Raw genomic sequence first — 23,460 nt, forward strand, 5'->3', positions numbered from 1 at the left:
TCAGAATGATGATACAACAACAAAGTCGAAAATGAATCTTTGGCCAAGGGTGTTCTGTAACCAGGTACACTTATGAATCATGCTATACTCGAACATTGTGTTCATTATGGCCAATATTGCGTTATAAGGGGAAAATGGGGTGCATCAACTGTACATGTTGCTAGTAAGTCACCTGCGTACATTTGGATTTTAGTACTGGGGATCAGGTGTTGTAAAATGTATTATACTAATATTAATAGTAGTTTTACTAGTGCTAGTAGTTGTAGTACTGCTGTTGTTGTTTGAGATAGTTATCGTTCTTGTTTCATATATAAGATGGAATAGTGCTGTCCTTAACCTCTTCTTATTATTAACAACTTTGTTTTCATAACCTCTCCAATGTTTTCCTTCCTCTTACCTGCAAGTTTCTCTTTTCCCCAGTTCACCCACTGTGTTGTTTGTCTCTCACCTGTTGCCCTGAAAGTCTGTCTGTTCTGTTGGATCTCCTATTCCAGTTCATTACCCAACCTCCCTTCACAATGACCCACGCATCCTGCCAGAGCCTGTGGCCAGTCTGAGAGCCAGCCACTGCAGTCCAGTCTTTTACTTACTGGACAATGGTAAGAGGGGGAATGACTCACAGATTTCAGCCTCTTCATGGACGTCTGCTTGTGGTTTGTTACTGTATGGAAATAATGCAACAAGACAGAGAAATGGGATAACAGCGTTGTATTGGACAGGTGTTTCATTCAATGTTGCACTTTGCATGCTAACTCTGCTTCAGCACTGTGGGCAACACTATCAGCAAATGTGCATTCATACCTTTACAGAGCTTCAGAAATGGTTAATGACTGAACAAAACATTTCTCTGCTTCAGAAAAGCTGACTATGGCTGGTTTCCTTTTTATTGTTAGTAAATGTCAAAAGCAAAGCAGATGTCTTAGCTTCTTTGTTTCCCCAAGTTTGGTCAAGAGCTGATAACCATGGCAAAGTTAGAGTTAGATGAGATGTGTATTACAACCATTCAAAGCTACGCAAATTTATTGACGTTAATATGAGGCTTAATTTCAAATTATATTAAGTGCATGGTACATCCACCTTTGGGGTGGATAGGAAATTTGAAATCAAGTAGCACTTGCTAAAACGTGATGTTAAACTATATATAAAAACAGTGCAGTGGGTGCAAAGGTGGCAGGTCAGAGATTCCTACTGTTTAATAGAAGTTAGCAGTGACATGACTTTAGTGCAAAAGGACAAAATGCAAGGGAGCAGTTCACAACAAGAATAAAACACAATAGAACACAACAAAATGACTCAACCAAGTTGCTTGCAGTGTAAACAAGCTGAGAGGGGCTGTGTTCCTAGGAATAGTATCTCTGTTGCTGCTTTGTCATTGTGTCCCATGCTTCTTGAGTATGACTGCTGGTGTTGCATTGTCTTTCTGCCTCAGCTGCAAGCTTGGTAGACATTGTGGCATTTGTTGTTAGTGCCAGATGGGGGTTTAGAACTTGGTTCCTTCATCAATCAGCAATATTGCAAGGAGGCAAGCTTTGGAAGAGAAAGTGATGTATTCCAGCCGGGTACTTCTCCTTCTCAATCGTCAGTGCCTGCAGTGCTTCATTCTGTGACATTAATCATTGTGCGCCTAAAAAGCTAGATGCTACATTACTTAACTGTTGTACCCAGGATATATCTCAATGTGTCTTTTTGACTGTGTGTCAATAAACCCGCAATCTCATCTTGTTTTCATCTAGGCATAATGTTCATCACTGTCTTGTCTTTAACTAACTGCATGGTGCCCACTGTGTGGTCTGCTGCTGTGCTTATTTATGACTTCAGCTTCCTCTGTATGTTTAATCAGAGTTGTGGACTGATTAAGTCCAACATGAGCCCCATTTGTGACTTTGATTTGGTCACAAAAAGTTTCAAACACAAATCTCAGGGAAAATTGTTTTACTTTTTAGTTATGCTAGCTGTGTGTGGCTCATCAGTTCAGCTCGTCCGTCCACGACTTTGCTCTCCAAAACATCTCAACAACTATTGGATGGATTACGGTGAAATAATGTATAGACATTTATGATCCCCAACTTCAATCTCCTGTCCATTTCTAGCACCACCATGAGGATGCAATTTGTGATTTTGAGTGAAAAACATTACATTTATTAAATTGATTACCATAACTTACACAGGCATTTAGGTTTCCCCAGGATGAACTGTTATTCTTTGATGTACCCTTAACTTTTCATCGAGCATGTCCAAATAATAAGTTGTCCAATACTTTGGAAAAAACAACATTCCTATCTTTCTGTTAAGGCTAGTAAACTGTTAGCATGTTAAAAGCCTAAGCTAAGATGATGAGACTGTGAGCAGAAGCCTATTATTGCAATAAGCATAGGTTGATAATAACATTAAGCTATTTGCATAACTCAAAGTTATCTATTGTCCACTCAGAGTGGTAAATTATTAGCCATGGGGAAACTAACATATAAATCCAAAATATCCTTGGTTAACGCTGCCAAAAAAAAGCGCATTTGGTCAGCATGGTGGATTTAGATGGTTTGACCTTAGGCAAATGCGTTATCATTCGAGACAGACAGTAGATGTCTCATTTCCCCCTAGGTTTATGATGGGAAGTCTACTTGACCAAATCACAGAGTAACATACGGACCACTGAAGTCACAACTGGGACAAGCAGAACATAAACTGTGGTCATATTAGTGTTTTAATATTGACCCACGTAAACATACATGTGGCTCAGAGTACAAAGCTCTCAGCCATAACAAGACCCCACATGAATAAAAGAACATGAACATAATTGTCATATTAAGACACACAATTAAGATTTTGCTTAATTAACGTAAGTAAGCGTGTAGGGCAGTAATCATGAAGTGAGAAGTGGGGCCCCAGCTGCAAAAGAATAATCATCAATATTGTTACCAGCAGTTTTTGGTTTGATATTGTTCATATTCACAATAAAAATCCCTTGTGACCTTCAGATCAATCCCACATGTTTACTTTGTGTGCAATGCCTTTTTTATTTTACAGGTTTATAATGAGAACATTTTTTCTATCATCAACCCTGCACATATTATATGGCGGCTGTAGCATCTGGTCACTACAGTTTATTATGAATCAGACACACACACATACACACACACACACACACACAGACACACACACAGAGCTCATCAGTTCTCATTAGCAACACTAATATGAAAGGCTCTAACTATTCCTGGGGAAAAAAATGAAACAGAATTTTATTAAATTAAAAATTCAATTAAAGCACTATTAAACCCCAATTTCATCTTGAAAAAACATATTTTTTGTCCAATGAGATTTTATACCTAAGCTTTGATAGCTGCTTACATGGTCCCTATCAGCACATAAAAGGAATATACTGTATTACATAACAGTAGATTTAATATACTCCAGAAGGCATCATTTTGTCCTTTCTTCCCTTTAAAGTACTTTATTTACACAGGATTGAAACATTTTTATAAACAATAAATAATCATTGATTATTTTAATTAATTTTTCAAGCAAAGTAAATGCTTCAGAAATAAACAGGTACTGTAATAAACTCATGGTCATGAATTTAATCAAATCTCATGTAAACACCGTCATGTGTCTTCCACTTGTCAAGATAATCATACGACACAAAGAAACAATGCAATATTGCCTTCTTTTTGAGGGGGAAACAGATTCATAACATCTCTTGTTTGACCTTTGCAGTTCTATACTTACTGCAAAATGCTTGCAAAATGTTTTAATAAGTTACTTTGTTGCCTTCAGTGTCTAACTCTGTAGTATTTATGTATTGACACCCTTTGGTGTCACCCCTGTTTATTTGTGATTCCATGTCGGACATCCCAGGCCGTAAAATATCTGATTTATGTTGAACAAAGATTTTACGCAAAACAGACTTTTCCTCTCAGCAAGAGGCTTAATCAGACTTAAAAAATGTGTGCAGAGTATGAAACCCAGAGAAAATTAAATACGATGTTCTTGTCTTGTTGCAGCCCAACACGACAATAACCTTAAGTTTTGATATTTTGTATGCATTATGCATTGTTAATTAACTACACAAGTTTTTCACATTGGTCAAGTATAGGTATTTTTGAACCCTTTTGTTAACACTGGCCTGGGAAAAATTGAGCATGCATTTGGAAGTATGCCTGCCATTTGCAAATGCACCAGTTTGCATGTTCTGGTTCTTTGTTTATTTTATTGATTTCCATTAGTTTTGTTTTTCTTTTACTTATTTATTTACACCTTGGTTTATCATTGTTTGACTAAGATCATACCTTCTTTATTTTTCTATGATTTACCTTTTATTTATACTCATTTATTTGAAGGGATTAACTGGTGCTTTGTTTCCTATTCTTTTGTTTCAGTCAAGGGACCCGGCAGAAAGTTAAGTCTGCCAACAGATCTTAAGACTGATCTTGGTACGGTAGGCGAAAGCCAGCAGATTTTACTTGATTTGAGTCATTTAGTTCCTCCACATGTTTCTGTTAATGGAGTTTTTATTCTCACTCAGACTTTCCTCTTTTTAGTTGTATTTTCATTCTTTCCTCCTGCTCTACAAGCCCATGAGACTGCCAGAGTGAACTCTTTGTCCATTATGCTCTTCAGTGTGTTTTGATTTGGTTTAAATCTTCTGTATTTGTCTTTTCTACATTTTGCAAGTGTTTAAAGGTGATCTCAAACTCATGCCCATATTTAAATTTGAGGCTTTCTATTGCTTTATCTTGATTGGACCATCTTCTGATTTTACTCAACCTTTCCTCCATTGACAGCCTTGTTCCACAGTGATTAGAATACTTGCTCCTTCTCCCATTGTAGACCATTACTCTTCTAACAGTCTTTTCTTCATTTTATCCATTTCGACTGGATCTGCATTACATATACTGAGCCTTCTGCCATTCTCCTCTAACTTCCTGCACATACACATCACAGTGTCAGGTTTCCCTCTGCTCTGCTTCTGCAGTGTCACACATGCTTCCTCTTTAAAGACTTCTTTGACACAAAATGTGCTGGTGCCGAGCTGTTCTTGTGACATGCCTTCTTCATCTGACAGGTTTAAAAATTGCTGTTGTTTTGTCAACCCTGCATTATGTTTAATTGAAGAAATTGTGGGAGTGAAAACATTCACTGAGAAAAAGATCAACTTTAAATGTAGATACCGCTCCATATTTGGTTCAATCCAAAAGAAAAAAAATAAGCTCCTTAATTACCATTGCGATTCAGACATGCCCATGAAGTGTCAATAGGAGGCATGTTGTCATTAAATGGAGGGAAGATATGTATCATATATATGTATATATATATATATATATATTTATACATACATATATATGATACTTGTTAATAGTTTAAAAGAATTACCCTCTTACAGCTGTGGGTTATGACAGCGTTTTTTTTCAGACAATTCTGTTACAGAAAAAAGTATTACTCATCTGTGTGCGTGTGTGTGTGTGTGTGTGTGTGTGTGTGTGTGTGTGTGTGTGTGTGTGTGTGTGCGTGCGTGCGTGTGTGCGTGTTATGTGTACGTGTGCCCTCAATGGCAAAGGGCAGTGATCTGTATCAAATTTAAGTGCCATTTTTTCTGCTTTTTGCCAGTTTCCTGCAGAACATTTTTGGGGCAAATAACTTGATTTGTTGCATCTCAGTTTGAAATTCAAGTATTACAAAACAGAAAGATATACGAGGATGTTGTCATATGGCTTTGGTATTGGTTGGACCAATATGACCTGCTGCTGGACTTTCCTGCTGTGCAACTGGACATGTGTTGATTGCAGACTACATGGCAACTCGAGTTTCTCATCTTCACTTTGAAGTTGAATCATTTGTGCATCAACTGGCTTTACATGACAGATTTTATATGACTGCAAAGTTTTAGAGGGCAGGGACATCAGATAAGATCTAACGTCACAAAACCAATAGGGAATGCTTCGGTGAAACTCTCCTACCAACTCCAAATTGTTTAAAGAATGGTTTTGCTGCCACAGGGTCATTAAGAAAAGGGCACCGCTTTATTAACTCATCTCTCAAGATAAGGGACAATTACATTGCTCGGGCTTAGGTATCATGAAGATGCTAATTCCGGCAGTCTTTGCAGCTCTTTGGGCTTGTGGACTAAATTGCAGACCAAGAAGACTATTTAACTATTTAACTATTTAATTTGCTTTCACACACAAGCATTGGTAACTTATTAAAGAAGGAGGAAACGACAAACCTTTACATGACAAACTTTGTTGCCATTGATGGGCAAGGTAAATCTTATAGGTGACAATCCGTTACAAGACATATTTGACAATTTCATTTTATTTCAGTGACTTGAAGCCATTAACCATAGCCATTAATGTCACGGGGCATTTGGTCATTTGGTCCTTAAAAGAAAACAAAACGTTTGTTGCTATAAACCAACATTTTCTATCTATTTAAAAATGGGAAAAATAAGTGAAGATTAATGAAGAATTTTTTACTTTTTATTTTTATACCTGTTTAATGGCACAGACTGGATGAAACTACATTTTTCTCTCTTTTCTGTTTGCACAGCATCTCTTTCTTCTCCCTGCCGAGACTGACCTCACATTACTCTCCAGCCCTCTGTCACTCACTATTGCTTTCCCTTTCTCCTGCGCTACCATCTTTCTTGTTGACAATCCAATTTTCAACAACGGCTTGCTCCTCTAACACTTCAAATATATCCATCTTTATAGGTCATATAGTATAATATAAAGTAGCTTCTTAGTAAAAGCATCATAGTTACATCTGCATTCATTGTTAAACAATTCACAAAATCTCAAATAGTGTGTGTTCCTTCACACAGAGTGAACTGTGAAAAACATTTTACTGCTTTTTATTAGACTAAATGACTTTGGAAGATGGATAAGTATATGTTTAAATTATTTATTTCCGTCTTTGTATTGTTTGCTAATGCTTTGCCATTGTTACAGATCATGTCAATGGACATTGCACTAGCCCCACCTCCCAGCCCTGCTCGGCGGGGAAGCCTCGAGTCCCGATGGGTCCCGAGGGGCCACGGCTTACCCGCAGAGGCCCTGGCCGACCACCCTTCCGCAAGGCCCAGTCCGCTGCTTGCATGGAGATCTCTTTGCCTGTGTCCCACACTGAAGGTGTGTGCTTGATTCCCAACTCCCATCCCTAAATTACATAGTATGATACCATCCCTCCCAACAAGTGCATGCCATCTTCTCATCCTCTGGGGTAAGTGAACTAATTTAGGCCTAGTACTTAATTAACAAAATGCAAGCGCATGCAACTGCAAGTAAGCAGCATAACACCTGCTTGCATGCTTAAGTTGCCAGGAGTGGGCATCGTAGGGCAACTGACAGTGAACGCCCAAACTGAGCTCAGCAAACATAACTGGGAACTGTCAAGCTTTGGATTTCTCTACATGTTAAAGTAAAGGTGCTTAGCAAAATCAAGAAAATATAAATGTAAGCTTTTGGCTTGCAGTAGCCTATAAGTCTGCCAGCAGCTTTTGTCATTCTTATCAGGCCCATTAGCCCCTTTTAAACAGGCTGTTCAAGACGGGACTGTTTTTATGCATCTGTAATGCCTCGCTATCCATGTAAAAGTCTCGGAAAAAAGAATGGTGGAGTTGTTGATCCACCGCTAAACCGTCAGCAGAGGTAACACAGGGGTAACAGAGCGAAAAAACGGTATCTGTGTAAACGCACACTTTATGTACTGTAAAAAGGGTAATTGCTTCAGACATACTGACAACTTCCAGTGACAGGTCTGCCATTGTATCTGCTTCTGGGCCATGAGAGAACAAATGTTTGACAGGCGTTTCGGTAAATATAAGGTGCAAAGCATGGCTTATGGTATTTTCTTTAAAATCTCCAAAACATAAACTGATCTTTGCTACTTAGTTTGTCTTAATGTTCAAAAGATATGATTGAACACTAAGTTAACTGCTGATAAGCCAGCAGGGGCTGACAGTGACGTATCAGTTAGACATGATTGACTATTACTGCTGTTGTTGTTTAGCAGTGATTGCATTTAGCTTGTCCTGCTTTTAACATGTAACTAGAAAGAATTCCATCTATTCAGCTGTACAAGCAGCCTTCGTGTGTTTGCAATGAATGTCAGATTTTTTCCCAAACCAGGTAAAGTTTTCAACCTTTTTTATGCCATCATTTTGGGCTACTTTTTTTTGTGTTTTTGAGTTTTGTGTGTACTGTGGCCACAACTCTCAACTTTCTCCCACTGTCCCAAGGATGCATACAGATAAAAGAGGTGAATAAGTAGTACAAGAAAACCGCCCAAGCATGATTTTCATCGACAAATGTGACATTTATTTTCTTCCATTTGAACTCCTCGAAATCACAACCTGCAATATGAAAATGGATTAACCTACCAGCCTGTGTTTCTGTCTGTTTCGGTGTTCACACTTCTTTATTTCTAAAAGAAAGGAAATCTGTGCATCTGTGGGTGTTTGAATATGTTTCCGTATGTGTTCCGTGTATGCCAGCAGGTGTTTAGTGCTATTTTCCCCCTGTTGAGATGAATGAAGCCAGGTTACACCCTCTGAAGGCCTTATTAACTTCCTCCTTTTAGCTGAAGAATTTATTACTATTTAAGAAACATGGTTTGTTCATCACAAGTGACAGCCAAAGCTAAATTTAAAAACAGATAGAAGAAACTGGCAAACATTGGCATTTCCTTCAGAACTGTCACATAGTCATGGCTTCTGTCAGGATTGTAAATCCAGATTTAACCACACAATTTTAATAAAATCTTGCGCTTTGTCTGTCACTTCCCTTCCCCTCAAACAAAGAATGGACATACCGCTCTGCCATCTGCGCAGGACTCATGACATTCTCTTACCATGTTGGACATTTTATTTCTCACCCCTGCACTGAACTAGATATTTTTTCTCTGAATGGAAAAATCACAACTAAATCTCCAGTCATGTCTGTGAGCTGAACTTTGCTGGACTTTTTTTTCACTATAATTCACATGGCTGGGTGATTTTCTGAGGGTACTGAATATAAAAGTAAGGATGGAATGCACTGGCCTTTGAGACTGCAGGTTTAGGGAGTAGATAATTTATAACAAGTAACAGACATGATGATTGGCCCTGGAGGCAGAGAAGCTGATAAGCACTGCAGTGCTCTAATTTAAAGTGTGGTTTGTGAAAAATTTACATTGCCGACTCAAGCTGCAGATTATCATACAGAGTATGGTCTCTTACTGTTTCTGTGTTCTGTCATAGTCTTCATGATAATCAAATATTAAAACTGCTATCCACAACATAACCTTGTTGACTCATAAACCTAGCAGCACTGCGCTATTATCATAAAGCACTGATTCATACATATATAAACTTTAGTACCTACGGAGAGAACACGTCAGAAAAGCTCAGGCTTTGCAGGACTGTTCAGTGCTTTATAAACTATGTTCTTGGATCACATCTCTTGCTTGTGTTTAGGCACCATCTCGCCCTCTTACCTCGTCCATGTACAAGATAGTCCTGCAGTGAGAATATAATGTCCCTCAACAAATCAATACAGGCGTGAATGGTCCAGTATTTTCACCCACACCCCACTCAGACAAGACTAAATTTTCATGAAATAAAATAATAAAATCAAGAGTTTCACGAGTCATAGCAGAGTAGTATTTGAAAAGGCAAGTGATCTTTCACTCAACTTTATCGTTTCCATGGTTACAGAGACATGGTACTGCTATCAGTCAGGATGAATGTTAATGCAAGGTGTAAACAGGCCTTCATCAAAGCAGGACAGGCTACTGTCTCCATGGGAGAGTCCACACTGTGACTGTTCCCAAAATGTCACAGTAACTGTATCAGCCCTGCACGCATATCAGACAAAAGTAACACACAGTGGTTGTTGGTCCTGGTAGATGAAAGTAAGAGCATGTTCCTGAATCACATTCTCTTACTGGGCAATGAAGTTATGAATATTTAAATGTCGTTGACACACTTTTCTTACTATTGTGCAAGTTGATTGGATTTTAATAAACATGCAGATGCAGAATATAATACTAAATACTAAACATGATAGGCTAGTGCAGCTGTTCTGTCAGAGTTGACCTTTTTACACAAATTCTGCAATTAGATTAACGCTTCCTTCTCTATTACCCTCATTATACCCCAGTGACCGGGAGCAAGAGGGAAGGAGTTTTTCATTAGCATAAGGTGAATGTTTTATTAAAGCTAGTGCCTGTGCTACAGCTCTATTATCAACCAAAGTCTCTTCCAAGCAATCAATCAATTTCTATTCATATAGCGCCAAATCATGACAAAGGTTATCTCAGGACACTTTACAATTAGAGCAGGTCTGGACTGTACTGTACTGTTATATTATTTAGAGAGAGACCTGTCATTAATCAACCATAAGCAAATACGTCCCAACAGTGGCAAGGAAACCTGCTTTTAACAGGCAGAAACCTCAAGCAGAACCAGTGTGATGGGTGAACAGCCATCTGATGCAACTGGATGGGTCAAGGAAGTGGAGGGAGAGGCAGAAAGAGAGAGATGGATACAGACAGACAGACAGACAGACAGACAGAAAGACAGACAGGGGAACGTATACAGCAACAAAAAAACAAGTAATATAGACTTCTGGTTACAATGCAAAAAAATAATAGTGAAAATATGTCTAATATTAGCAATAACAACTATAATAATGACGATAACAATGACTGATTATAATTTGTTGGTACAATGGAAAAAAGTTTTTGTAGTTAGTAGTTTTGGGTTATTACTTACACCAGGCTATAACAACAGGGTGATGTCAAATTATTACTAAACCCAAAAGTTTTTCAAGAAGTCAGAGCCAGAAACTTGACAGTAAGTAAGTCATACTATGTCAGCAAGTTACAAGATTAGAAAACAGGTACTAGAGAGCCATTATGGTCATTGTCTGATGAAAGTATAACCATCTCACCTCTGTATGCTTTAATGGGAGAGAGTGTCCTCCTGCTCTTAAAGCTCTGAAATAACCTGGTGAACGTGTCTCTGGCTTTAATTAATTTACAGTGGTAGAACAGTGAGTGTCTACATTTTCAAATTTCATCACTGGGTCCCTTTTGTTTTGCTGCAAGTAAATGGTAAATGGTAAATGGACTGTACTTTATATAGCGCTTTTACTAGTCTTTGTGACCACTCAAAGCTGCTTTTACACTACATGTCACATTCACCCATTCACACACTGATGGCAGAGGCTGCTACGTAAAGTGCCCAACTGTCAATCAGTCATCACATTCATACCCATTGGCTATGCCACCTGGAGCAATTTGGGGTTGAGTGCCTTGTAACATGTAAACTGAGGGAGCTGGGGATCGAACCTCCGATCTTCCGATTGAAAGACAACCGACTCTACCACTGAGCCACAGCCGCCCCAAGTCCATTTCTATACAGAGAAATAGTGTTAGACCATGCAAGTCTGCTGTGTAGGTTTTACAGACATCCATTGCTAATCATGTTTTTTACCTACTTTCTAATAACTCATTTTGATCATCAATCTATCTTTACCAATCTGGACACAAACTCGACAAACTGTTGCCTCTTCTCTTTCTGTCACCTACCTTTAGCACTCTTGTTTATCAGTTATACTGGGTTACCACAGTGAAGGCCAGCAGGATCACTGGAATAATTAAAGGTCAACAAGCAGTGCGAGAGATGGGGCAGATGTTAATGAGGTCTGCATGCCAGGAAAAGAGACAGGGGAGGGAAATGGCAGGGGAAGCCTGACTTAAAGTACAGTAAACATTCCCATACCTCCCATCCTGGTTAGGCGGTACTTCAATAAATATTAATGATACGAGGTGTCAAACTGTTTGGTTCGCCTGCACGTTTGATCAGAAAATTTTAAGTGACTTAGCACAGAAAAATCAATAAGGTAGTGTGTTGTTATCAGTTATTTTGTTTATTAGTTTAGAGAGAGGAGTTTTTTCCCCACAATAGAACCCTTCAATTTAAATATAAGCCACATTTTGCAGAATCTCATAAATTCACAGATATCCCAGGCAAAAGAAGCAATGATAGCATGGACTTTACTTTACCATAGCCAGAGATGAGTTGATTACTTGGCCTGTTTTTTTAAAACATACTTATGTCCCTACACACAAGCACCTTTTTCCATATTTGACTTCAAAATCAGTGAAGTCTCTCCTGTCTTTCGCTGCATGGTCTAAGTGTATGTGCATGAACAACTGTGTCTGTCTTTCTCCCTGCTTCAGATTGTCTGCCTTCTTATCGCTTCCCTGACACTGCCTCGTCTGTCCCTAGCTCTCTCTAAGGGCCCTTTAGGGGTCCCTGCGTCCTGTCAGAGTACCACTGTGCCTGACTTTCATTAGCCAGCACCCCACAGGCTCTCTCACACAGCGTAAACACACCACAGCGTCACACAGCAAAAGTAAGCTGCTGCTACCCGGACTCAAAGCAAAAGGCTACTTTGTGGGGGCCTGTTGCCTGTTACAGCAGTGGTGTCACAATACCGGTACCAATACACTCTCAATACATTTTAGGCTTTTTTATGTCAGTATTGTGTTGAACCAGTTCTTTATTTCACTCCTTGCACAAGCTTCTTTTTGCACTGGTGACAGTAGCAAAGTAAGTAGTATCAAAATTGTCATTGTCATGCTGTACAGTAACTCTTTACTGCCCTCACTCAACTGCATGTAGAGATGCTGTGTTATTCATAACATTGGAGAGAAAATAACCTGCCACTCCGTCTGAAAAAAAGTTTAGAGAGACGATGGATAAGCGAGTGGAGGTTGTGTGGCCACCAGCAACATAACCAGCTGCCCTTTTTCAGTATGACTCTCTATCTTTGCCTCTGTTTATATTTGAATGAATCTTTCCACACTCAGTTGCATATCTCTCTCTTTCCCTCTCTGTCATTCTCCGGTGCTGCTGTTCATTTGTACGTCTCGTCTGTCTTTTGGTTGGGTGGCTGTGTGTGTGTGTGTGTGTGTGTGTGTGTGTGTGTGTGTGTGTGTGTGTGTGTGTGTTTCTTTGGGGCACGGCGGGTTGTGCTATGTTAAATGGGTTCATGTTGTGGGGCACGAGTAGGTTATGCATCCAGGAGGGCAATGCTTCAGCAGTTACACGGAGTCACTATGTACTCCCATGACGAGCACCACACCACCGCCCCCTACTGCTGGAGTGAGAGAGGTAAGGGGGCTTCGGCCACAAACCCATCAACTGCTGTCCTGCTGATTATTATACGTCCGTCCGTCCGTCCGTCCGTCCGTCAGTCCGTCAGTCAGTTTGTCAATCCGTCCTGTGGCCCTGTTTCATCTAAAACATGCTGAGAAGTTTTTGCGCTTGTCCTGATGACTGGAATGAGGCGATGCCATCTTCATAGCAATGCCTATGTTTTGCAGGCAGCATACAGTTCACTTTATCCCCCGAGCCAGCCATAAATGATGGAAGTTTTCTTTTAAGACTATATGGATGTTGTTTCGATAAATGCCTTGAATGTTCTTGAAAATTGCATACACTGAACATCCGTCATAATTGCATTCATTGTAGCCTGACATGAGTACGCCTGGCTGTGTACCCATTCGAGTGCAGTGCACTCTGTGTAACATCAGGCTTGGAATGCAGTGCAACACATTGCCTGGCTCTGAATAATTCAGAAAGGCTGCGATACAGAAATACTTTTATGATGGTGGCTTTAAGTACACAATAGGGGACTTGAATGGGTAGCACTCAGCAGAGCAAAGGAGTTTTGTGATTAAGTGCAACTGCATGTGTGTCCGTGTGTGTCTGTGTGAGCATTTTTGTGTGTGTCTGCCTTTGTGTGTGTGTGTGTGTGTGTGTGTGTGTGTGTGTGTGTGTGTGTGTGTGTGTGTGCGTGTGCATTTTTGTGCACACATGGCTGTGAATACATGCAGTGTAACTGAGTGTGTCACCAGGCAGAAAAATAAAATGCTGTAAGTGAGAAATAGAAGTGAGTTAAAACCAGTGTACTCTTAATAAACAAATCTGTGTGTGTGTGTGTGTGTGTGTGTGTGTGTGTGTGTGTGCGTGTGTGTGTGCAGGGTTTTGTGTGACAATATGTTTTTCTGTCTAATTGTCTCTTTTATTACTATGATCATGTTGCTTCTCTTCACAATATTTCTCTTATTTGCTTCAGCGTTTTTCATTACATACATGTGTAGACTAACCACATATTAACTTTAGAGTATTTCTCCTCTGTGCTTCTAATCAATTTCTTTCTTTTACTATGTACCTTTTTCTTTTAAATGCTTGTTCTCTCATACCTCCATCATTTTTTTTCTGTCTGTCACATTCATCCTCCCTTTTTCAACTTCTGCAACTCCATCTTTCTCTTTCTCTATCACTCCCCTTTCTCTTGCCACCACCTCATATCTCTGCTCTTTCATGTTTTCAACCTGTGCGGTTCTTCTGTGTTTGCCAATGGCAGCTACGGAGAGCCGTGAAAACTCCTTCAGCCGTTCACGCAGTTCCAGCGTCTCCAGCATCGACAGGGACACAAAAGAAGCGATCACCACACTGCAGTTCGGAGAGTCCTATGGGCGAAAGAGTGACACCCTTACCACCCCATGTCTGTGGGTGGGCACCAGTTTAGGTGTGGTCCTACTCATCCCAATGTCCATTCCCACCGACCAGGAGGAGAGGATGGAGGAACCAGTGACCTTTGGCCCCAGCGGTAAGATCCTATGAGACTGGGTTTCATAACATAGGCCACATGAATCTTTCAGAGGTTCTTGGTCACCATAGCTGTAAAAAAGAAACAGATTAATACCAGCATCTCTGGCAATTGTGTGGCCATATTCTCATATTCAATTGTTGTAACAGTAAATGTACTTTGAAACAAGATATTGCTACTATCTTAAAACTGCTTTTAACCTCATCAACAACATTTGAGAAGGATGTAAACAGCAAAGCAGGATCTGATTATGACATTCATCATCACTACTAGCAAGCCATACAACTACTAAACAATACTGCATTTCAATTCACAGTTTTTCACTTTGGATGAATTTTCCTCCCTAGATTTCGAGTTTTGATAAAAAGCTTCATATTTAACTTTTTTTTTTTTTTATATATATTCTTGATGAAAATGAAGTAAAGGAATTGTAGTGTACGTTCCCATTACCCTTGTGTTTAACCACTTTTCATAAAATTTGAACATGTATGGATATAATATGATCTGCTGGCCCAAGAATGTGATGAAATAGAAGGGTAAATAAAGTGCACTTATATAGCATCTTTCTAGTCTTGTAAGACTACAGGCGCTTTACACCACTGCTATATTCACTCTTTGACACACACACACACACACACACACACACACACACACACACGTTCATTAACTATCACAGATGATGCCATACAAAGTGTCAGACTGCCCATCAAGATCTAATCTAACAGATTCACACACTGAAAGCTTTATCTTTAGGTTTCATTAACTGGCATTTCGACATGTGGACCAGCTGCCCAGTTTTGAATTTGCACAAAAGCACTAGACAACTTAACTTAGACCTTGCTCAGGGTTCAATCAACATTTGACTACAAGTTTAAGATTACCCACCAAAGATTTAACTAAATATCAGGTTGTCAAAGGGGCCAACTTACTGCATGCACATACGGTATTATATATCCTGATTGAAATCATTGTGAAAGATTTTGTGTTCACTTTTTACATTGGATGTGATTACGTGTTGTGTTTACATGCAACTGAAAATTGAATTGGAATAACATGGAACATGCGCAAAAGTCATGAATACATCATGCAATCTTTTTCCTCACGGTGACCCTTGAGCAGCAACCCTTTCAGCTTGTTCCTTCTGTTGCACAGTATCGTCACATAACTTTACGAAGTTGATGTGGCTTTTTAGCAACAGTTGCACAACTGAAGTTATTTTCCCGACTAAGTTATTTTCCCGATGAATGCAGATTAAGACAATATTGAAATTTCAGTCATCTTCCATCTGTCTGATTTTGGCCTTTACTATCTCCTGAGGGAAATATATATGGCTTATTTTTAGCTCTTTTACTTTGTCTGTCAGCCAGTCGGTACAAGGCGGGTAGTCTACAGTGTGTTAATCTGAGCTTTTGTGCCGAAAACAGCTGCCTGCCCCAAGTACAATAGTTATCGTTTGTGTAATCCCTTCATGTTTCATATTACTGCGATAAGATCTAGCCATTTCATAAATAATGATTGTAGGATACACTCTTGAAAACTCATGACATTTACCTTACAGGAAAAATAGCTTTCAACTCAATTCCACTCTTATGTTTGACACAAAACACCCACTCAGACAATTGACACATGCAATGTTGATGCAGTGCAAGGCTTTTAAAATATGAAGAGGTCATCTGCAGAATCAAGTGCTCTGTGTGAGCAACATTTGAAAGCTATTTCTCCCCTGATCTTACTCATATTGAAGGCTTCTAAAACCTTGTTTCAGAGATGGAAAAATTCTAAAGCCTTATTGTGTTTGCACTTGTATTATACAAAACTGAGCTACTCAAACATGTGTTTTCAATCCAGACACCCAACCGTGTGATTATAAAGGTCTCTTTCTCAGAGCAAAAACATCAATAGACCCAGAAATCCTGGCTCTTTGAAGCAGCAGTTCTCTTGAGACTGTGCAAAATGCAAGCTTATTACTGGAAGGTCACACATTCAGATCCAAGGAAAAATCAGTCATCACAAAAGAAGTATTGTTATACTCTCCCTGTGAGAGTTCCAGTGGATTTCCTGTGGATATTGAATCATTTCCTTCACAACAAATAGGTTACTTAGTAGAAAAGAGTAGTTTACAGTTCGACTAGATTCCTAAATGTGAATATAAAAACCATTGTGATTGTTTAACAACATCAAACAATCACACAGACATCATGCACATAACTTGTTGGTTAAATTAATTTTCTCATGTCACGCTCTAAATGTGTCCATTTTCCATCTGTTCCAACTCTACCCAAACACTCGTAGGAGCGGTCCTGATGCTGAAGGGCTCAGTGTTACGCTTTGGCTTCTTGGACTGCTCGGGCGTCCTCATTCAGAGCCCCTATGAGGTTTGGCGGGACATCAACGCCGCTGAAGACCCTGACCGACCGAGGAAGCGCAAGCTGGTCCACTTTTCACCATCATCCTCCGAGGAAACCTACGGGGACGGACACTTGGCTGTTGTTTGCTCTGAGAGGCAGGCCAAAGTATTCTTAATGCCCTCACAGTCTTGCCTTTTCGTCCACAACATCACCGAGTCATCCTTTGTACTGCGAGCCGACGTGGTATCTGTGTGTAACAGCGTGTGCCTGGCCTGCTTCTGTGCTAACGGACACGTCATGACACTCAGGTAAAACATCGTCATCTGTTATCAAAGTTTGTGCAGGTTCCTTTTTTTCTTTCTTACTGGATATTTGTTTAAGTCTATTTAAAGAATTAAACAAAATGACATTTTTAGCTGTAGATTATACAACTAAAAACTCCTACAATTATTATTCTCAAGTTGGTGTTGGCTTAGACCAGTGCAGCACATTTTATCATACAGTATTTGAGATGAATTAGACCTGCTACAACATTGAAGCTTTGCATTCAGAGTGTTTGGCTTTCTGTTGATGGGCAGAATGTGAATTGTGTGAATTACATTTTTGGTATTATTATTATTGGTATATTTGAACACAGTTTGACCAACTGGTCTCTGTTTCTTAGACACACTCCTGGTGATGGCGAGAGTGGTTTCAGCTCATGTCACTTCATTGTCTTTGTCGGGATAATCCTCTCTTTATGGTCAAATGCTGATTGGTGGCACCTTTATGCTGTTTTATGTATATCTCCCACCCCTGAGAATAAATTAGATTTAATTTAATATATATATATTTAAAACGTATTTATACAGCTAATGCATACAGTATATTATAAGAGTAAAGGCAGTTTTCTGTTTGTCAGATGTTCACACACTGTAAACTACTTTGTCACCAAAGAAGAAAACAAATCCTGATTATCAATTTTGAAATTAGATTTAAAATCATTATAATTTTTTGTTATTATGGTACAAGCAAAATGCGGCTCTGGTGTGTGGTGTGGTTTACTTTGCAGGGTTCCAGTTTCGTTAAACTGATGTTTCTGGTGTCTAACTCGTCTTTTATTCTTCTGGATCTGCTTACAGTTTGCCCAGTCTAAGACCGCTGATGGATGTCAATTACCTGCCTCTGACCGACATGCGTATTGCACGAACCTTTTGCTTTACAAACGGGGGGCAGGCACTATATCTAAGCTCCCCAACAGAGATCCAGAGAATTACATACAGCCAGGAGATGTGCGACAACCTGCAGGTCAGCACTGCAGTTTGTTTGTGTCTCTCTGTCTGTTGGTCTTTCTGTCTGCTTATCTATCTTTTCTGTCTCTGTCTGCCAATATTAGTTGTATCTTAATAATATTATCCATCATTGTATTATGTACACACTAAGACCGACACATCATCTCACATGTTTCTTCTAAGCTCTGAAATAGACTGAGTGCAGTTAATAAGCAGGTGCCAGTATTCACACCCTTGGACTCATGACAATGAAGCCAAATGTCACACTTGTCATGTGTGGTTTTATCACCGCTGATTCTGTTGTGTGGATACCGTTGTACAGTGTGTGTGTGTGTGTGTGTGTGTGTGTGTGTGTGTGTGTGTGTGTGTGTGTGTGTGTGTGTGTGTCTATGAAGACATTGCATACTTTATATTTATAGATATGTTCATTCATAAAGGCCTACACTGCACTCTCACTAAAAACGACAGTAGTCAGTGGAGCTTGTATTATGATGCTGCCATAGTGCCACTTACAGGCAACAGTAGTAACACACATTATGATCTGGTTCTCAGCAGTCATTGTCCGTGGACGTATTAACTCACATTAACACCAGTATCATCAGTTTGGCGTGACAGACAGGTTTTAAAGAGAAGAGAAAGTGAAGGGAACTTAGCATCCTGTCCCTCAGTGATGGCCATTCAATGATCTCCAAAGATCAGCAATGCATCTCACTTACGGTGCGACAAAACTGCCTGCTAACATTTTCATTTTCATTGATTTCAGGAGATGCTGGGAGAGCTGTTTACACCAATAGAAACACCAGAGGTCCAGAACAGAGGCTTTCTCAAGGGATTCTTTGGAGGAAATGCTCATACCTTCGACAGAGAGGAGCTCTGTACGTTTTTTGTCTCTTACTTTTTCTCTATAATGGCTTTCATACTAGTGTGTACAAATCCACCAAAAAGGGCACATGTAAATAATTAATTAAGGCCTAAAAGGGACTGTACAGTAAAGTGCTGAAAATGCAACAGAGCCATAATATTAATTCAGTTTTGACTATTTCAGTGTTTCCTGTCGTTTTCTCTTTCCTTTTTACCTGATGTTGTCTACAGTTGGTGAGGCAGCAGCTGGAAAAGCCTCCCGGAGTCTGGCCCAACACATCCCTGGGCATGCGGGGATGGAGGGCATGAAAGTGGCAGCTGGCGGAGCGGTGGGAGAGCTGGCTCGGGCCCGCATTGCTTTGGATGAGAGAGGCCAAAGGCTGGGGGAGCTGGAGGAACGAACTGCCCTAATGATGACCAGTGCAGAAGTCTTCTCCAAACATGCTCATGAGGTAAAGACTGGATTGTAAAATTAGGAATTTAAAATTAAAAAAAGATTGTAAATTAAAAATGTGTTTAATAATAATGTGTAAACAAATTTTAAGCTGAATTAAGTTAAAATGAAATTTAAAAAGGCATGAATGATTTATTGTTATTTATTATTTGTTAGCTTAGGAAATATGACTATAATAATACTGAGGTTCATCATAGCTGTTACATACCCAGAAATTAAGTCAGTAGAAAACAATCAGTTCCCTTTAAAGGTGTAATCTCAAACTTTTTCATTTAAATACAACGGCGCCCAGTTTGTGACGCATTGTCCAGCAGTGTCAGAGAGTGTAGGCTAAGTGGCTGCACTTCCGGTGTCTGTAAGCATTGCGAGGAACGGTAATCTACTGTGGCTCAACAAACAACGAAAAGATCGATGACTACAGATACAACTCCAAAATATTTGAAAATCCAAAGAAAAAGAAACAACTTCGATGCTCAGATTAGGTCAAACAGTCTACACACGAAAGCAAGGAAAATCAAGAGTGACCATGACAAAGGGAGCCAGCCACAGACATCTGGTTAAATTGGGAACTGTGCATCTTTAATTACCAATTATTGCCAGTGGGTGGTGCTCAAGAGCATGAAACTGAAATACGCAAGATTTTATCTTTAACTTTTAAAACAAAATATGTTAATCACATAAATCTGTGCTGTCTAGTCCCATCACTTAAGAGGACCTCATGGTGGCGCCAACTCTGTGCTGTCATCGTTTTAGTCAAAATACTACACTTATGTTCAGAAATGCTACTTAAAACCTCTTAAAAACAAACTTTAAAAAAGAATATTGTGTCATTTTAAAGAAAGGTGCTACAAAGAAAATGAAGCAGTGATGACTTGTTATTCCTTACCATCAACAATATGTGACTTTTTCTCTTGCAGCTGATGCTAAAGTGCAAGGACAAGAAGTGGTACCAGTTGTAATGGCAGGACAGAAGGCTGAGGTGGCCCTTGGATTGCTGGGAAATGTTTGCCATGACTTTCACTCTACAAAAAAGAGCAATCACAAGAGAGACTCAAGAGTGACTTAGTCTTCACGGCTCAAGGACTGGCTATGTGTAAGGCACTGTCTTCTTGACATAGGATGAGGATGGGCTAGTTCCCAACATGTTGTGATAAGTACAGAAAGATAAGTCCAGAGAGAGAATGGTGGCCTTTAAAGGACTGATGATGGAACCGGAAATATCTGACAAGTCTGTTTGTGTGTGTATGCGTGTATGTTTGTGTGTATGTGTGTTGGGTTTTCTGGACCTCACTGTGTAGATAGTCACAAGTTAAGAAATCAACAAGAAATGCATGAAGCAAAAATGGATGAGTATTAAAAATATCCAACTGCCATATTAAAAAGCAGCATGCTACTTTAACAGAAGATACAACTTAAAACATTTTATTTAATCTGTAAGCTTACAACAGAGACTATGAAAAAAAAATTATATTTTTCGAAATTTTGACAAAAACTATATATAAAAAGGGAAATGTATAGCTGCATTGCTATTAAGCCAAAACTTCCTTTTGCCTTTTTTAATTATTAATCAATTTATTTTTTGGTTGTTGTTTTTTTTGAGTCTCATTAAATATTACTTGCCACAATATACGGTAGTTACACATATTTAGTTTTCTCTACACTCTTAGAATAATGCTACTGCTATGTTCTTTCTAATGCTACAACTACAGTATCTTCTTACCAATAACTCTGGGCTGCACAGTGCAAACACAAATCAGTAGTATATACACTTTCCTCTGCATAGTCTAATCACACTAATTTATTTTCACTTATCGGCTGCTGCTGCTGCTGCTGCTAACAAAAGCATTAAATAATGATGAATATCTCACTCCCCAACGACAGTCGAATGGAAACAGAGAGCAGATTGGTGTTAGATGTATGCAAATGCAGAAAGAGTGAAAAGAGTTTTCTGGAAACAATGTGCTTATATCTATAGTATGAACCGATGTACAATTTATGTGCCATAAAAAGAAGGTGAGTCAGTGCACTCATTGTAAATCAACAAAGAGCTAATTTGTGGTAGTCATGATTTGTTTCCTGTTTGATCTGAACATAAGAAACTGTTCTTGGAGTTAGCAATAGAGGGCATTTATCATTTTCAACTTTATAAAAGTCCATTGTTGCTGTTTAACAATTTGAGTCTCTAGCTGCCTTCAGTTTTAAAAGTTAAGTGAGCCATTAGGTTGTAAGTGTGTGTGGGAGAGAAAGAGAGTCACAAATGTTCAACCAGACTCTTTCTCTACCAAAGCAATCAAATTCAATCTCTCCCCACCTGAGTTCTTTTTTATGCGTTTTCACCTTTAGACCTGAACGGTCCTCTATTCATGATCACAACAATGTGGTTTGTCAGTGTATGCATGTCGGGGAATACTTAGAGGAGACGGAAGCACTTCTGTTACATTGCCACCCACTCCCCCAGGTTTAGGAGAAAAAAACAGTGTTTTCAGTGATGTTCTAATGAGAGTCAGTGAAGAAACTATGTACATGTGTAAAACATTTGCAACAATTCACCTGAAGGCAAATGTTCCTTTTTGTTCAATATTGTTCTTGATGACTTTGATCTCCTCTTGTTGCAGTCCTATATTTGATGGTATTGGCCTCTCAACTGGTGGCTCTTGTTCGTTAAAAACAGCAAATGTTTCATGATACATGGTTGTGTATCATATTGTGATTGTGTTGTACATGTCAATGGGTAGCCACATGACACTGGCAAACAGTATTTAATGAGGAGGATATTTTGTACCTGTGCATTTGTCTATATTATGAATTGATCTGAAAAACCAAACAGAGGCATATTGATATCCATCTCACACATCAGGCGTCCATGCACATTGGCATTAACATCAATGAAGCATTGCGCCTTGATCGTATTGACCTCAATCCCTCTTAATATATGCACAGCAACATATACACTCAAAACCTAAAAAATTACAAGGAATTTCTCTGCAATGATAGTCATTTCTGCCTATGTCCTGTCAGGCTGCTGAACCCACATCACCTGAAAGTGATTAACTTGGACTGTAAGACTTTGGAATGATTCAATGAGGTGTCTTAAACATGTCAAAAAACAAATATCTCTCCCTTCTCTGTACCGGTAATGAGATTTGTGTTCGGTGCAGTTATTTCAGTGGCAGAGAAAACACGGACTAAAAAAACCCCGAAATACATACCAAAATAAAAATTAAAAAACTCTGACTTCTACTGACAGGGTGTTTTGTTAGTAAGTTTTGATTTGTATGTTTTTGGTTTTTCTATTAAATGTACAGTTCAATCTTAGGAGAAAGGTGAAACAAAAAACAGTAAAAGACATTCTTTTTCTCTGTATATGTTGTACCTGTTACTGCTGGTACTGTATCTGGTATTCTGGCTCTGTCTAATTCACTGGAACTCTGTAGTTCTTCACACTGTTGTATCCTAAAAAAGCATTTCTCTGGTTTTCTCTTTGATGGCAGCAAAGTTTGTCTTATATAAATGGATTCTATCACTTTTTGTTCTTATAGATATTATACTAGTGTAATAGAAATTACTTGACAAAAAAGAACTGAAAATATGTTGATGCAAAACTGAAATAAACATTGATTGATGTACAACAGTTGAGAGCTCTGCTTCACTGACCCCAGACCAGAATCAGCTGCTGTTTTTTCTTATATGAAGTACAGTGTGGTATGTTACATGCTAAAATACAGAGTATCATCTGAGCATCACCACATCTGCAGTTCTCTACTACTGTCGCCAGAATGCTGAGAGGGGAAGAAGAAGCTTCCTTTTCATAAAGCAGGCTTAAAACTATACAGTGATGTTTTATTATTATTAAAATAAAGTACTTTTTG

At 39.1% G+C, this 23,460-nt stretch overlaps 1 protein-coding gene across 1 annotated transcript in view; it reads left to right on the plus strand.

The window, feature by feature from the left end:
• stxbp5l (syntaxin binding protein 5L) overlaps window positions 1–23,222 on the plus strand; it is a 135,091-nt gene extending 111,869 nt beyond the window's left edge. Inside the window, exons 21-30 of the mRNA XM_069662688.1 lie at window positions 495–599; window positions 4,374–4,427; window positions 6,942–7,121; window positions 13,052–13,153; window positions 14,412–14,657; window positions 16,950–17,313; window positions 18,127–18,292; window positions 19,040–19,151; window positions 19,369–19,589; window positions 20,509–23,222. Of these exons, the coding sequence (XP_069518789.1) occupies window positions 495–599; window positions 4,374–4,427; window positions 6,942–7,121; window positions 13,052–13,153; window positions 14,412–14,657; window positions 16,950–17,313; window positions 18,127–18,292; window positions 19,040–19,151; window positions 19,369–19,589; window positions 20,509–20,550 (1,592 nt within the window). The 3' untranslated portion in view covers window positions 20,551–23,222. The remainder of the gene's footprint in view (window positions 1–494; window positions 600–4,373; window positions 4,428–6,941; window positions 7,122–13,051; window positions 13,154–14,411; window positions 14,658–16,949; window positions 17,314–18,126; window positions 18,293–19,039; window positions 19,152–19,368; window positions 19,590–20,508) is intronic.
• Window positions 23,223–23,460: the final 238 nt, after the last annotated feature.

Source organism: Semicossyphus pulcher, unplaced genomic scaffold (assembly GCF_022749685.1).
Source record: "Semicossyphus pulcher isolate SPU_LCO1_2020_fin unplaced genomic scaffold, fSemPul1.0.p SCAF_15, whole genome shotgun sequence".
Lineage (NCBI taxonomy): Eukaryota > Metazoa > Chordata > Actinopteri > Labriformes > Labridae > Semicossyphus > Semicossyphus pulcher.